Source organism: Medicago sativa, chromosome 6 (assembly GCF_051527215.1).
Source record: "Medicago sativa cultivar Bolivia chromosome 6, Bolivia_mono, whole genome shotgun sequence".
NCBI classification, from domain to species: Eukaryota; Viridiplantae; Streptophyta; class Magnoliopsida; order Fabales; family Fabaceae; genus Medicago; species Medicago sativa.
This window is the reverse complement of record NC_140754.1, coordinates 41,472,240-41,489,238: the sequence shown is the minus strand read 5'-3', so window position 1 is coordinate 41,489,238 and position 16,999 is coordinate 41,472,240. Positions and strand designations below refer to the sequence as shown.

Below are 16,999 nucleotides of genomic sequence, written 5' to 3'. Positions count from 1 at the left end.
GTTGGATAAATAAACTCTCTCCATGTAAAACTTTAAATTCAAACAAATATTTCTGTCATCACTACTAGAAAAATCAATTTTAGAGAGGGTAGAAATCCGTCACTAAACTGCCATAATTCCCTCACAAGCTAATTTAGGGACGGATTTAGTGACGACCGGTAATCCCTTAAGAATATTGGCCTTGCTAAATATTAGTGAGGGATTTTGGTTTCCGTCACTAATTGACACGGATACAATCCCTCACTAATTATTTAAATCCGTCACTAAATATGAACCAGAAATATCCTAAAAATTGGACAAATCCGTCAGTAATTAGTGAGGGATTCTTGTTCCCTCTCTAATAGTGAGGGACTATTCCATCATTTTTTACCATTATTTCCGTCACTAATTAATGACGGATTGGTTTTCCCTTTCAAATTTTGAAGGCACAAATTGTGAGGAAATTGAATTCCCTCACTAATTCAAAGAGAAATTTACATCAAAATATAAATGTTCCATTTCAAACCATATTTCATTAATTAATTATATTAATATTGTATATGCATTTACTATATTAAACCATATTGAACTTGTTGGACATTATAAATATACAACAAAAAACACTTGATAAATTGTCTTCATACCCAACACATACATTCATCACCATAAAAGTCATAAGGAAAATCTCAATAAGTTTACAACCATTGTTCAACTCTCAAAATACATAGAGTCACAAGGAAACTCTCAAAAATCAGTTTCATAATAAACGCTAAACATTTTTAACGATACTAGAAGTAGCACATTAACTAAGTTTGCAACCAAGCTATCAAAATAACCATATATTATACATATTATATATCTATATATCAAGTAGATGGAGGTGGAGGTGGAGGTGGATGACCTTGAGAAACCATTTCCATCAATTTAGTCATTTGCTCCCTAAGAAAACGTGAATCTTCCTGCGATGCACGAATCAACTCCTCATGAGCCTTCAATACATGAATAATTCGAAGTAAGTATATGAAATATTTTGATAACTATTCTCCCCTGGTCTTAAACACAGTACTTTGTCACCTGATAACTATATGAAATGTTTGCCTAAAACCTTATCTAAAAACAATGTTGTTGATTTTTACCCGGTATGCTGTCCTAAAAACTTATGATGTGTTCACTGCTTGCCTATATCAGTTTTCTAGAAGCATCAAACAAACTAACATTCTAATATATCTTCCTGTCAAGACAATTCATTATTTTTCTCAATCTGCTTCTTAAATATGGACATAGTTTCATATGTAGTTCTTTATGTCAAAAAAATAATCAAGTGGAGTTAGGATTGGTATGGAAGAAAAAAAAAAGAAAATTGAAATGGTAGTGCTCTGTCTAAGTCATAGGTACATTTATATTATTTCTTAATATGTGCTGAACAATTAGCACTAGTGCATAACCTCCATAAAAATAGCATCAGTGAACAATTATTTCAGTGCAGAACTATTAAAACAATTAAAAATAGTATCAGTTCTTAACAATTAGCATCAGTGCAGAACCTCCATATCATAGTTCAACTACTTTAAAAATAGACTAAATATTCATCAAGTTCAATAAGGTCATGAAGTAATAACTTACAGCAATATCCTCCATATCATGTAAAATTTGAATGATAAATAACAGGTCTGAAACTGCTGCTATTCAAACACCTCAATGTCCTAAAAACAGCACAAAAACACACACAACACACACAGTCCAACACACAGTCCACTAGGCTTAAAAAACAGTCATGGAAAACAGGCCCCAAATGCTGTCAGCACCTCCCTGCACAGAGAAAACACTCACACCAGCAGCAGAAAAAACACAGCAGCCTCGTTTCATCGAAAGATGATTAAGAGGGGTCAATTCATTTTCTCAATAAGGTAAAAAGCATTTATTCAAGTGTAATACATGCAATTTTCCTACTTCATAATAGCCCTATAAGTTGGGCAAATAAAATGCATAAGAAACACGTTTCTTCCAGATCAGCTTAATCAATATATACAAATTCAACAGTCATCAAAGAGGCAGAAATCTTACAGCAGTCGTAGTTGATGTAGCCAAATTTTCTTTTTAGTATGGTACTCATCATCACTATAAGCAATGCGATAATCAAGATCATAATTTTTTATGTGCAATTATTCATTATCAGACACTTACCAACTTTGGAACTATAAAGGGAGGACTGAAGCAGGACTTTAGGAGCACGATACCTGACCATGGGTCATTAATACATGTCATTAATATACATCACACGGTGCCCTACACAAATTTCTAACTTCATCATCAGAAAACAGCTTTTCCCTTTTTTTCATAAGTTGGTAGAGATTGTATTCCTGCATATCCAAAATTGACCTAAAACAGTTAGTATTAGACTTCAAAACAGCCACCAGTATGCCATAAAATCCAGTCGCTCACCATGTACTCAAAAACAAGGTACAGAATGTCACTTTCTCGAATAACTTCCTTCAGCTTCACGACATTTGAGTGATTCATTTTTCGTAATGACTGTCATAAGGGAAATTAGAGAATAAATATATGCAGAAGCATGAAGTACATTAAATTTTGCAAAGGCACAATATAAATTTTCAGATGAATTTACTACGCTATGGAGACATACATACCTTAAATGCCGGAACAGAGTATTTCCCAGAAAGTAAACCATGCACCAATTTTGTCCTGTCAACAAATGGATGCTTATTTACATTATAACGAAGAAAAATGATCTATGCCTTGAAGAACATCATCTTCACTAACAAATGTTTTCTTCACTAATAAATTGGTATTGTAGTCATCATATATGCCATATATATATATATATATATATATATATATATATATATATATATATATATATATATATATATATATATATATGCAAACAGAAAATCAGGTACAACACCATAACAAAAAATTTGACGATTTCTTCAAATTAAATTGTCTAGATCAGGCAGAGAAAAATCAGGTAAGTCATAAAACAGATCAGGTAAGTCATAAAATAGAAAAACAGAAAATCAGGTAAGTCATAAAAGCTTAACCAAGTACAAATTTGACGATTTCTTCAAATTAAATTGCCTAGATCATGTACAGCACCCTGCTCTAAATTGTATCAACACCATATCACATAACAACAAATTTCGAACCCAAAATCCAAGTGCCACTTCAAGTAAGGTCATGATGAAAATAACAATAAATATATAAATTAAAACAACATCAGAAATACAAGTATCACCAACATCAACTTCACTAAAGAGAAAAACTATAAAAAAACTATTAAAAATAAAATAAATAATAAATAAATTCTGAGATTGAGAGAGATGTTACCGTCAGTCTGAGATTCACTGAAGATTTGACAAAGGATTTTGGGAGAAGGAAGAAGATTCGATTTTGGGAGTGAGATTCAGTGAAGATCTGTGCTGTGAGAGCATGAGCACCGTAAATTTGGGTTCAAATTCAGCTTCAGATTTTAGGAGAAATTCAGCTTCAAATTAAGAAGAATCTACAAATTAAACACATAAATTAGTAAAGAATGGGAAGAAATTTCAATTAACAAAGAAGAAATCTGAAACTGACCGATTCCAACTGAGAAGAGCTTGCGATTCCAACTGAGAAGGAAAGAAGGGTTCCAACTGAGAAGATGAGAGAGGTTGAGAGAGCGATTCAGGGACTAAGAAGGAAAGAGTTGTTCAGTGAGAAGCTTGCGATTCCGAGAGAGTGAATGAGAAGCTTGCGATTGAGAGAGTGATTGTGAGTTTGGGGAAAATTTTGGGTTAATTTTATTTTAGGGTTTGGGTTCATCTTGAATTTTTAGGAGTGAGAAGTTTTGAAGATGAATATTTGGGTTTGTGAGTATAAAATTTGGGGGATAATTTTTTTTTTTAATGGAAAATTTTGGGGATAATTATTTTGAGGTTTGTGAGCCAAAAAAAAGAGGGGGAATATTTTGGTATGAGAGGAGGGAAACCAAAACGTGAAAATAAATGAGGGGGAAGTAATTCAGTTTTGGCTAATGAATTTAGTGAGGTTTTTAGTGAGGGATACATTAGATAGAGATATGCAATTGATATTAGTGAGGATTTTAGTGAGGGATACATTAGATAGGGATAAAATCCATGTCAAATTCCGTCACAAACATTCAGCTAAAGAATTTAGTGAGGGATTTAGTCACGGAAGTTTAGTGAGGGACTTTTTGTGACGGATATCTAGACAATTCCGTTGCTAATGTTTGGCAGCTCAACTTTCGTGGAAATTACGGAAATCCGTCCCTAAATCCGTCACTATTAGTGAGGGATTGTTTTCCCTCCCTAAAATCCGTCCCTAAATCGTGTTTTTCTAGTAGTGCATAATTCCTAATAAGAAATAAATCTATTTGAGAACATGAAATCCCAATATTGTATGTAATAAATTTCCTTTTTATTTTCCTAAAGTAAGATTAAAAAACAACAAAAAATCTAGAATGGATTTACCCTATGCATTTATGTCCCCGAGGCTATACCCTCATTCACGCCTTTAAAACTTATTAAACACTCCTTACATGCCTATTTAGATCCCCTCCTAGAAAAACATTTTCTCCTTGTGGTATATCTTGATTTAAACCTTTCAAATCCTTCCAAAATTTAACTCTAGAATATTCTTCCAAACCTACCTAAGGTGAGTAAACACTCATAACATTAAAGATGTCTTATTTCCTTTAAAAAAGATAAAAAATAAAGATGTCTTATTAAACGAAAAATTTGTGGGATACAATCAAATCTCACATCCTCTTTAAATCCACAACATCCTTTTTTCAATTCCTTATCCACAATAATGCCTACACCATTTCTCGATCTAACTTTTCCAGTTTATCGATGCTTAAATCTTGAACTATCAAATTATTTCGCCTTTTCACCTACCCACATAGTTTTTTGTTGGCACATAAAATTAATCTTCATTTTAGTCATAGCGTCAACTATTTCCATGTTCTAAAACACATCATACTCTCATTAACTAACTTCTTTACCCATACTCATTCACAAAGATGTGGAGACCCTTGCTTATTTTTTACTGCATTCAGGCAGCGATGTATCCATTCTTGCTCATTTAACATTGTATTTAAGCTATACAACGCGTTTCTTCTACATATTAACCCAGTGTTCACACTATTATATACTCGGTCCATGTCATATAGATTTCAAGTGTTTCAATTAAATTCAAGTGTTCAAATTTTAATTAGTAGAATCTAGTCCAAGTCTTGAAATTTTTATAATATAGAATGTCATTTAATTATATATATTTTTAAGATTTTTTTAAAAAAGTTACGTGTACTTATTTATTGATCCAACCTAATGAAACTTGATTGCATCGGGTAATAGATTACAATGAAAACCGACTCATCCCGTGAACACCTGTAGGCATGGATGCTGAAGCATGTTTGCTTAATTTCTTTTTAAATAGGTATCATCATCCATAATAAAATTTTTATACCCATGACGATCATAAACTTATGTTTGCTTAATTTTTTTTATTGAATGATTTTTCTTACAAACGACGAAGGAATTAAATGATTATATTTCCTATGTTAATGGTCATTTACTATTGATTGATTTTATTTCCCTCATCAATGAAACTCTCTTCAGTTCATTAAAAAACAATGACATGTTGAAAGTGCTCATCCCACTTTTACTTAAAAAAAAAAGGTTATTTTTTTAGGACAAAAAAACATGTATATTTTTATTTTATTTTTCAGGAGAAGGAGATGTATTGCATTGTATAATATGAGTTAGACAACGCGTTGTACTCTCTTTTATTATGTATTATTTTTCTTATTAAAACTCAAACATTTAAATATCCAATTGTCATTTTTTATCTTTTGATAAAATATCTTTTTTAATTCTGGTTTAATGCACATTAGGATTATAGAAATCAATACTTTTTTAATGATTTCTATAATAAAAAAATCTATAATAAAAACAATAAAAATCGAAATTTCTGTAAATAAAAAACTATAATAATCATTTATAAGTATAGATAGAAATTTATTGATTATCTTCAGTTACGCTACTCTGATTCCCACCGGTTGACTTAACCCAGTACTCTAATCCGTTGAGACGAGTGAACTTCGCTCTTCTTCTACCATTACCTTACTATCTTCCTAAACTCTTCTCAAGGTTTTCTTATGTTGCAAACAACTCTATAACTCTGCGCTACCCCTTTGCTTGTAAGGTTAAATCTTAAGGTAAACTTACCTCTTGACATAGCAATGCCATAACTACGCTTGTTCATGAGCAATCTTGACTTATAGCGCACATCCTTGCTACCACATATCTACTATTCGATGAATCGTTCTTACAACTTCCCACGGTTTCTCATCTTGTTCTCAGGCATACCTTCCTTGAACATCTAACATTGCATCTTCGCATTCTCGCATACTAGGTTTTGCTTAACCATTTCTATGCTTGCTCGTTAGTTTTTCTTTTTAAAAAAAGAACTTCATGAATTAGCACACGGGTCATTGGCGTTGATGATTTTTCTCAATATCGTTATTTATAAAAACATACTGAACGTAGGCCCCAGTCGTTACTCTAAAATCACATAACAAGTTGACAACACATTCGTGCTATTAATCTTGGCTCTAGTGATTTTAGCCCATTCAACGTGAGTCGCAACAGACCGGTACCTACAAATTTTTCATTTTAAATTTCAAAAATGCCAACTTCAATCACCCATATGCGTATATCTTTCTAAAATCATGTAAACTTTATGATTCAACATCCTAACGAGCCCTAGCTAGTCAATCAAGCAAGACATAGATTCGAGGGGTACTCATAACTCAGCAAAAACCGAGAACCTTGTGATTTCACACTACTTTAACTCCTTACTTCATGTCTTCACATCCATAATAAATACCGGAACCTCTGAACTCTTAGCCTAAGCTCCTTCTTATCTCTTGTTACATTAACTTCCTAAGTTACCTTGAACCGAATCGATTTCGTTAATGATTGCTCATGCCATTTTCCTTTCAAAACCTCAGGGTGTGATATGCATTCGTCACTTGATGTCATAAAAGTTTTTGTCGCATAACAGATTATGAAGATAACTCTCCAATAGTCACTGCAGATCCTAGAGACGAACTGACAGGTTCTGGAAAAACAGAAAATTTCGCCCCAGGTTTGCTATTGGCGAGTTTCTTCGGCTCAATTTTCTTAAAAATATACTTTGCATGAAAATTCTTATTTCTCAAGTAACCCAATGCATATCAATCATTCCCAACATCATAAAATATTCTATAATATATGCACGGCAAGCATCAACATAATACAATACAATTCTCGATACATTGGAAATCAATGCTTTAGTCCTGATAACATAACACCTCCACTTAAATCCTTAGCTCCTTCCACTACGAGTAGCTTACCTCATTACATTGCCGCGTAATGCAACTTCCCGAACACTAGAACCTTGTCCACTCTGAACTTACAAATCCTTCTATACTTCAAACCCGTTCCAACAACAACCCTTACTGAAGCTTCAGATCCTACTAATATATTTCGAACTCTTTACTTACGGGTATACGAAGTATCAATGACACTTACCCAACACTGTCGAAACGTCCCTTCTTAACATTGCCTTACCTTCCCGGAGGATTCATACTCTTACTTGCTTAGTTCATCGGCCACCTACTGGCACGATCAACTTCTTACTAATATTCATTCCGAGTTCTTACTTCTGGGTTCACACTTTCCAGTGCATCTTCATCACATACTTCGCTCCTCCAGGGTCCTATTCAGCTCTCAGGCATTCGTTCTAATCATCGAATGTTAAATTGAGTTGATCAGGCTCAACTAGCAACAACAACTAAAACATTTACCCAGAACCCAATGGTCCCGCAGCCTTTGTTGTAACTTAATGGCCAAAGACACGGTCTGAATCGACCTGCTCTGATACCAAATGTGACACCCATACTAGACGCATCTAGAAAGTCTAGCATGTGCGTTAGTTTAGTACTGGATACATTAAAAAAATTTACAACATAAAAACTTCGAATGAATATCGTATACAACAAATACGTTCGTACAATAAGATCATAACTCAACTTTTCCAAAATATGATAAAGGCATCTTTGAATTTCCATATAATGCTGCAGCTGGTACAAACGAACACTTGCTGAAACATCCATCCGGCTACTAGCTTGCTAAACCATCCTGATATCTGAAACAAATAAGGATTGGGATGAGACATAATGTCTCAGTGAGTTCCACCTAATCCTAGGCTAAAGGTAACCTTGGGGGAAACCTACGGTCACCTCGTGTCTACAATACAACCTGCCGGTTAATTATACGTGTGTGGGGACTTGCTTTTCTAGACGGTCGTGCATACTAGGGCCGTCATAGCCTCATCTTAACTTGTTATAGGCTTCTCTTCTATACGTGTCATGGCGGTCAAGGGGAATCTAAAACCGCGATGCCAAAATACGCTATCGAGGCCTACGCATATCATAATTATGACACGGTTCTAGACCGGACGATTAGGGGAAACCTAAGATCGTCATCGGCATATCTTTCTTTACTTACTTCTACTTGCTTGAATACGATGTATCTAACAACATATCATCTCTTTTCACAAAAGTGATTCTTGCTAACTTACTAGTTCTTGACGATCTACGTCAAGGCTCTATGACATGACATATAAATGTTTGAACAATATGCATGGTCATATTCATTTATTATGTTAGCGTGTAACAAACAAATATTATCTGAGTTCATTTTACGGATTAGTCCCGAGTGGAGTAACCTCGGAAGTTAATCCCTTGCTACCTTTAAAATGCCTAGCTATGGCGTACCAGACTCCCTCAGTGGTGTGCGGGTCCCTTACGGCTTGCCCGTCCCCCTCGGAGAACGCCCTTGAATCCATCCTAGGAAGGATTACAAGAGACACGACAACTACTCTTAGTTAATGGTCTTGACCATATATGATTCTTATCTTAAAACTTGCTTTAACTTTCTTGTGAATATGATATTAATCGCACCACATCTTTAACAAAATCTTTGTCTTATGCATGTATGAAGGTCAAACCTAATCCTACTATCTCTTTTACCTCGGATCCTTAAACAATCCCACTAGAGGTAACTATATGCTTACTTAACCTACTTCGTGAATAGATATCTAATCGATTCACGTCTTGCCATACTCGTATGACACTTAACTCCTATACGAAGATACTATTCTAAATCACTTCGCGTATTATCAAGCATATTACTAATGTATAGCATTCTATTTCTTTCTAACTATTCTAGTTCTTGACAAGCTATGTCAAGGATCTACTTTCATTCCCTTCCCGAATGATTAACTTTCTACCCGATTCTTATCGTATTTTCTCTCGTTTGCCATGCTATATTAACTTGTCAAATACTTGCTTCTTTCTCAAGAAAACTTTGATAAATATTATCAAATAGGACCTTGGTTTGAGGGGTTTACTTCTATAAAAGATTGCTCAAAGAAAATCGTTCGAAAAGATGGCAAAGCCGCCGGAAGCGAGCGAACCGTGTGTGACCACACAGCCTGCTCGCCATGGCGAGGAACTTCACTTGGGAGGCGAGTACCTACTTGCCATGGCGAGTAGGATGCGAGCAAATCACGTGCTCTGTTGCTTCTGCTCGCTGTGGCAAGTACTAGCTCGCCGTGGCGAGTTGTGACAGTCCAAAACCCTCAAAAATGGTATTTTTGACCCAAAAACCTCAAACTAAGTGTCTCTAAGTATATTGGAACATATTTGATCATAAATTACTTGTAAAACACTCATATGGCAAGTATTGACAAGTTTGGTAAGCAATGCAAGAAATGGGCAACTAACTTACTTATAAAAACCCTAAGTTTTCATATTATTCTAACAAATCGTAACACAATCCCAAAGGTAAGGATTACTAGCTATGGAACTCACCTAATGTTTTGCACTTGATAACCAAGCTTACAAGCATCCAAAACCCTAGCTCTTGGTCAATTGCTTTCTTTGATCAAACCATACAATCTTGATGTTTTCCTTGCAATCTAAGGCACCATGATCCCTTGTTGATCAACAATCTTCAAGTTTATATTCCATCTCAAGCTTCTTCACCAAAACCCTAATCTCAAGAGAATCTCTAAGTGAGGAAGAATAGTGATGTCACTACAAGCTTCATAACACTTCTTTGTCCAAGGAAAACCATAACATATGCAAGCTCTAGCTTCCTCTTTACCAAACAACAAACCCTAACCTTTGCATTCATTCTTGAGAGGAGAAAATAGAGATATCAAATGAAACCCAAGCTTCCTTAGGCTTGAAAGATCATGAGGAAGCATAAACTAGAAGCTTTCCATGAAGAGAGGAAGATTTTGGAAGGCTTGGTGGAGGGAAGGAAAGGAGGAGGGCGATGGAGAGAGTAGAGAGAAGGAAGAGGAACTTTTTGCCAAGCTTAGAGAGAGAAAGAAGATAAGATAATGAGATATTTTGGGGCCAATCCAAATAAATATCTCCTTTGGTGCGCAATTACCAATTTGCCCTTGCCTTAAGCGTGATAAATACGACACTGATACTTTATTCGTATTTAGCTGATATCACATAATAAATATTTCCATTAAGCTTCTTTCCGTAATATTTATCCTCTGACACGATCGACTGGAAATATTCTGATACTGATAGACGAGATATTACAATTTCTCACATAAATATGTGTAACATTACTGATCATCTTTAAAAACAAGAAAAAAATACTAATGTATTCATATTAAAATTAAAATTTAAAAAATGTTAAAAAACAAATTATGTTTGCAACATCATTTAAAAAAATTATGTTCGCGATATAAATCGATATATTTTTTTTCTTTCAAAAAAAATCAATATATTTTTTTCTTTCAAAAAATTAATCCATATATTTTTGGTCGAGCAAAGTTTGTAGATCAATTAAAAAAATCAATCATGCATTTTTGTGCGCAAATTCATTTCGAAATTATAATGCCAATTCCGGTGATTGTCACAATAATATTTTTAAAAAAAAAATCATTTATTATGATTTAACAACGGTTATTTTGTGTGATTTACATTTTATAAAAATGTGACTTACATTTTATATTTTTTCATAAAAATATGACTTATATTTTATATTTTGCAATAAATTATAAATCTGGTAATCTTTTTAATAGGTTAAAAATATATGCAATTTATTCTGAACATATTTTTATGTTATAATTGAAATATTATTTTATAAAACAATCTCGTTAAAATTTCATTCCTTAATATCAACTATAATATATATGATAATAAAACAATATATTACACGATTATACAAATAATATAATAATATAATATAATTGGTCTTCCAAAAAAAAATGGTTCGATAGAAAAAATAATAGTACAATGTAATTGGTCTTCCAAAAATAAAAAACACATGGTTCCATAGAAAAATTAATACACAAATGCTTGAGAATGGAGCAACATTAGAGTGTCACATGTTGCTAGTTGAAAGAAACTTTAAAACCTTGAAATCTTGTGACACTTGTCAAGAATAGAAGAGAAGAAAAACATTTCCATAAAATGCTATGGAATGGGTGGTAAATTTATATTATATAGATATCGCCGACATATAACTTATCAAATAATTTAAACCAATTTCAAAGTTCCTGTGAAATTAAACAGGCAAACAATTTAAAATAAAATAGGCAAACGATTTATTATATATCATCATATCTACATGCCAATTTTGAAGGGGGTTGGTTTAAGGGGCGGTCACTGTAGCAAGGGTTTTACACTTCCAAATTTTTTGGGTCTCATCTTAGGCCTCCAACTCTTTTTTTGATTTAATGCATGTTTTCTAGCCCCATCAAAGTAGAGTGCTACTTTACATGTACGTGGTATATATTACTTAGTCAATCAAAAATATTTGTGGCCTATTTACGGTTGGTCAATGCTAATTAATACGTCTAAGGTTTTTGCTCGATAGAATAACTTGCTCGAGGGATACATAGGTTGCTAAGGTATAACTTCTTTCTCTCTAAAAAAAAAAGGTATAACTTCTTTCATTTTTATTTTTTCATATTTAGTCACTAATAAGAAATAATAAGCACCAAGTTCCTTTGAGCATCCAAAAATTGTTCCTGAAACTTTGTTAATTAGAGTAGTGCTTGCTAGCAAGAAGTGTATCCTGAAGATCGTACCTCATCGGATAATCTACATGTGGTGGCGAAATACCAGCTTTTACACACCTCAGTCAAAAATCCATAAGTTTTCTTTCTTCTATAATCGTATTTATTTTTTTTTATTTTTTTTTTTACTTTGTTTTGGTTATAATAAAATGGGTGTGCCAATTCTTGCAGCAATATTAACATGGTCGACACTCTAACTAGCAATTCCGGTGTGAAGAGGTCATCTAACAATGTAGATTCTACTGAAGTTCTTGTTGTTGAAATTGGAAAGGCATCTGCCACTAAAGCACATAAGTTGGTTTGTGTGAAAGTTGAGCCTATTAATGGAAAGCGATGGTTGAATTTTTATTTCAAGTTAGGTTCTTTTTTTAGTAGTTTTTTTATTCAAACTATTAATATGGGTTTTGAGCGTACAATTTTATTCGTTAGTATACTTTATCATTTTTGTGTTACCATACAACCTATGTCAATTTTTGGCAGTTATTTGAATAATTCTATTAGATCATCATATTTTGTTTGTTTAATAATGCACAACACTTTTTTTACTATAATTGATTGTTTTAATTGAATTTTACGCAACTTTATTTGTCATTTATATTTACAGTATTATCTTATGAAATAGTTACCCATATAGTTATAAGATCGAAATATTATGCGTGCAAAGCTATTTTAAACAATTTAAGGTGATGACTGGTGGAATATATGTGTAAAACAGTTCTATATTATCTTTTTTTGAAGGAATTCTATATTATCAGTATGCATACAAATTATCTTTTATTTTGATTTTTACTCTGCTTATAATAGTTTTTGTTTACAAGAGCTTAAAAGTAATCCGTTAAAAACTCATAATAAAATATATCAATTACCAATGTTTTGAAAGTATATGAATTAACAATTTATTTTGTTAGTAACTGTAAAAAAATAATAAAATATATCAATTACCAATGGTTTGAAAGCATATGAATTAACAATTTATTTTGTTAGTAATTGTAAAAAATTATTCTATGCGTCAAATATTTATTTAATAATAAAAATTGATTTTTAGTTTATAAAAATTGGTACTTCTGAAGTATAATATAATATATTAATTCATAATTCTTTAAAAACGACACTAAGTGCCCATTGACTCATATATCCGTTTGAGATTGAGAGCGTGTGACATTGAATGTACGTTTCTTCAATCATGAATGCTTTTGATGTATCACCAAAGTCAATGAAAAAGGAAAGTGGTTTTTTTTTACCTTTAAAGAAGAACTCGTGAAAAAAAAATCGTTGAAAATATGAGGATAGAATATAATAATAGTAATAATATAATAAAATAATAGTAATAATAAATGATTTACAAAACAAATAAAATAATGAAACAAAGAAGTTTAGCTTTTATAATTGTTTTTGAAAATATTGATCACCTTTCTGTATATTTGTCATTAAAAATATTTTTTTCCTTCTTATAAATTGTTACTCTCTCCGTCTCATATTAGGTGTTCCATTTGAGTTTTACACGGTTATTAAGTAAATGATTAATAATGTTGACTTCAATGGTAAAATGTGTATCATTTATTAAAACACCCTTATTAATTGTAGTTAGTGGAATAATTATAGATGGTTGAAATGCTATAAATATGGTTATGTTAATGGAAAAGAATAATAAATATTGTGTTGGTCATGTCCCATTATCAAATTACTTGCCCTCAACTCTCTCTCTCTCTCTCTCTCTCTCTCTCTCTCTCTCTCTCTCTCTCTCTCTCTCTCTCACACACACACACACACACACACACATAATTTCTTAACCCTTTTTGTTTGGTACATCCTAAAAGTCAATGCCATTATTTTTTGCGCCTGTCGTTACATGATCTCCATGAAGTTTATGCATTGTATACCCCTTTACATATATTAAGCAGAAACATAAGCACTTAGATCCAATTTTCTTCAATTGTGAAAATAACCAAAAATCTATACCCTCTTCTCCAATGGACATTGACGATTGGGATCTCTTTTCCTTTGTCAATAGCAACAAGGCTACAACCTTTACTAACCCCGCCTCTTTTTTTGAAACCCCATCTCCATCTCAAACACCAACCGCTGTCACCACCACATCCACCACCAATAACGTCATATCTCCTCAAAATATCCCACCATTTTATTCTGATGATTTTAGCCTTGCCCAAGACAATAACCCTGTTCCTTTTTCCCCACTTAAACAAAATGATTTCATAGATCTAGACAAATTGAAAATCAATTCCAATCCCACCACCTCTTTCCATGCCCCCATCCCAACTACCACCACTATCCCAACCCTCATTACAACAACCACTTCATCCCCAATCACTATTATCCAAACCCCTTCAACCACCACTATTCCCGGCCACATAACATTTGGTACAATCACTAACACTAGTGCTCATGGTTTCAATAAAAAATTCACCTTTTTTGATTGTCCAACACTTATCGAACAACAAGAAATGCAATCAAATGGGCACGAGTTAAATAAATTTATACTCAACAAAAATCCTGCTAACCCCACCCCTACCAATAATTTCAATAATCCCACCCTCACTTCTCCTTGCGCTCCTACTAGAATTACCCCCATGACCACTACCAACGCTTTCGCTAACCCCACAACAACCTTTTTCACTCCGACCACCACTGCACCTATTAGCCCTAGCACCACCACCAACTTGACTAACATTATCACTAGTGTTCATGGAACCAGTCAATATCCTACCATTTCAGATTATGCAATACTCATCAAACAAAAACAAATTGAACCAAACAATAACAATCAAGTGCTTGATCATGCATACAACTATTCATTTGTTCCACAACAACCCCCAAGAAAGCTCAATCAATCACAAATTCAATTACCCAACACCAGATCTAGGATTTTACCTAATTCAGATTCACAAAAAGCAAAACATAATTCAAGAATCAGGTAAATCATTTATTCTTTTTATTTAAATTATTTTTATTATAAATCTATTTTAATGCATTTTAATAATCAAAAAATTTAAATGATTAACAACAAGGTAACTTTGGAATGCCATGTGAGAATAGATAAGCTTTCAGAAGATTGGTGGTCGTGGACAACATATGGACAAAAAAACATTAGCGGGTCCCCACATCCAAGGTCTTTTCACATCCAAAAATCTAACTTTTACATATTCTTGTTTTATTTCATAATAAAAACAATAATTATGTGATTTAATACAAACATGATACCTAGGGTTTTAAATAGTGGTCTCTAACATTACCATTTTGTTTTTTCATTGTTTGTATTTTGTTGGGTTGTAAGATATATGTAAAACTTGGCCCAATAAACATATATTTTTAGTATATGATATTAGCTATTAAAGTGATACGATTTAGAGGTGTTTGATAAAGAAAACAATCTATGAATGATTTTGCAGGAGCTACTTTAAATGTAGCAGTTCTAAAGATTGTTCAGCAAAAAAACTAGTACAAAAAAGTGACACCAAAGAGGACACTTTTGTTGTGACATTTGTTGGAGCACACAACCATGAAAAACCAGCAGGTAAATGGAACTCTATTGGTGGGACCTCCCAGAACAAGTCATCAAAGACTAGATTACCTGATGTTGGAAATTTCAGGTCGTCACCAAATGTTTCAAAGTTGGGTTCTCAAAATGTGACGATGATGCATGTCGATCATCCAGAGACCAGGAATATTCAAGTTCTCCCTGGTCAATCAAAAATCACTTATTCGGAAACCGAACTTATAGAGACCCATTTACCCGCTGCTAGAGAAATTGAATCATCTCCTAATGTTGAAAACTTGTTTTCATATGATGTGACGAGGCTACAGTTTGATGAGCCAATGAGTAGCAATGCCCAGGTTTACTCCGGTGAATCACAAATCCTTCCTTCAGGAAACAAACTTATTGGAAACTGTGATGACGATGAAGAAATTATGATACCAAACATGACCGATATGTCAGAGGATTTCTTATTGGATTTTAACCATCTCAATGGTGGTTTTCTATTTCCTTAGTTGGGTCTAATTGAAAGAGCTTTCCTGATTTGATCCGATTTAGTTATGAAGCATCCCCAAATAGTATATGATTCATTAATTTTTCTAATGGGTGCAATGTTGCACAAAATATAAATTATTCATTGCTCACTTTTCTCTCTACAGATCACCCTTTATTAATTTTTCCTCTTTTGAAAAATTGAGCAATTAATAATCCTTGTTCTGTGCAATATTCTACACATTAAAAAAAGCATTAAAAATCATATATAGGTTTTTTTTTTGAGAGCAAATCATATATAGGTTTAACTTGTATTACCTTTTATATGTTTATTCTCAAATAAATATTATATAATTACATTAATTTGGGTTTTATATCCAATAATTTTATATCTTATTTAAAGACAAATTTTGCAGGTTATAAACTGTGTGATGTGAATGTGTGGAAATTTAGCTGAAAAGTTAATTCTGAATGCGATTGTATTTTTAAAGAAATTAGTATATTCCTAAAAAAAATAACATATATTTATATTTATATTGATTTTAGCCAATAAAAGAGTGAATATTAAAGAATTTGTTAAAAAGAAGGTGTAGCTAGCACTTCTCAATAAACCAACAACCTTCTACGGTGTAAATTTTTTCGACCTTTCCCCTTCGACATCCAGATTTACACAGGTTTGGGTGAACAACATCTTTCATCATCTTTGCCTTAACTGGATATGTTAGACGCTTTTTCTGAATGAGCTTTTATCATTTTTACGTATTTTTTGAAAGGGATTACATATGTGAAAGAAGTTGTCATTTGAAACAGTTTTTGTAAAACCACAATGTTGGCACTTGTAAATCCTATAAAGATTAA

The 16,999-nt window shown here is 32.9% G+C and overlaps 1 protein-coding gene and 1 long non-coding RNA gene across 4 annotated transcripts; one reads left to right on the top strand and one right to left on the bottom strand.

The window, feature by feature from the left end:
* Nucleotides 1-603: 603 nt before the first annotated feature.
* On the bottom strand, nt 604-4,345 carry LOC146915200 (uncharacterized). Of its 3 annotated transcripts, none has more exons than XR_015014503.1 (6): nt 3,577-4,345; nt 3,328-3,502; nt 2,628-2,682; nt 2,422-2,511; nt 1,603-2,339; nt 604-968 (listed from the first exon to the last, which is right to left on the bottom strand). It is a non-coding gene; the product is annotated as an uncharacterized LOC146915200 (long non-coding RNA). The 3 variants fall into 3 exon arrangements; XR_015014504.1 differs by having other exon boundaries at nt 604-938; XR_015014502.1 differs by having other exon boundaries at nt 604-2,339.
* A 9,781-nt stretch (nt 4,346-14,126) lies between these two features.
* Nucleotides 14,127-16,164, top strand: LOC146915199 (uncharacterized). Its single transcript, XM_085721276.1, has 2 exons — nt 14,127-15,088; nt 15,564-16,164. The coding sequence occupies exons 1-2, from the start codon at nt 14,127-14,129 to the stop codon at nt 16,162-16,164; spliced, it is 1,563 nt and encodes a 520-aa protein (XP_085577402.1).
* The last annotated feature ends 835 nt before the right edge of the window (nt 16,165-16,999 follow it).

Coding starts and splice junctions, on each gene's coding strand:
- LOC146915199 (XM_085721276.1), top strand. CDS start 14,127: ATGGACATTGACGATTGGGATCTCTTTTCCTTTGTCAATAGCAACAAG. Junction 15,089..15,563: donor AAACATAATTCAAGAATCAG/GTAAATCATTTA, acceptor ATGATTTTGCAG/GAGCTACTTTAAATGTAGCA.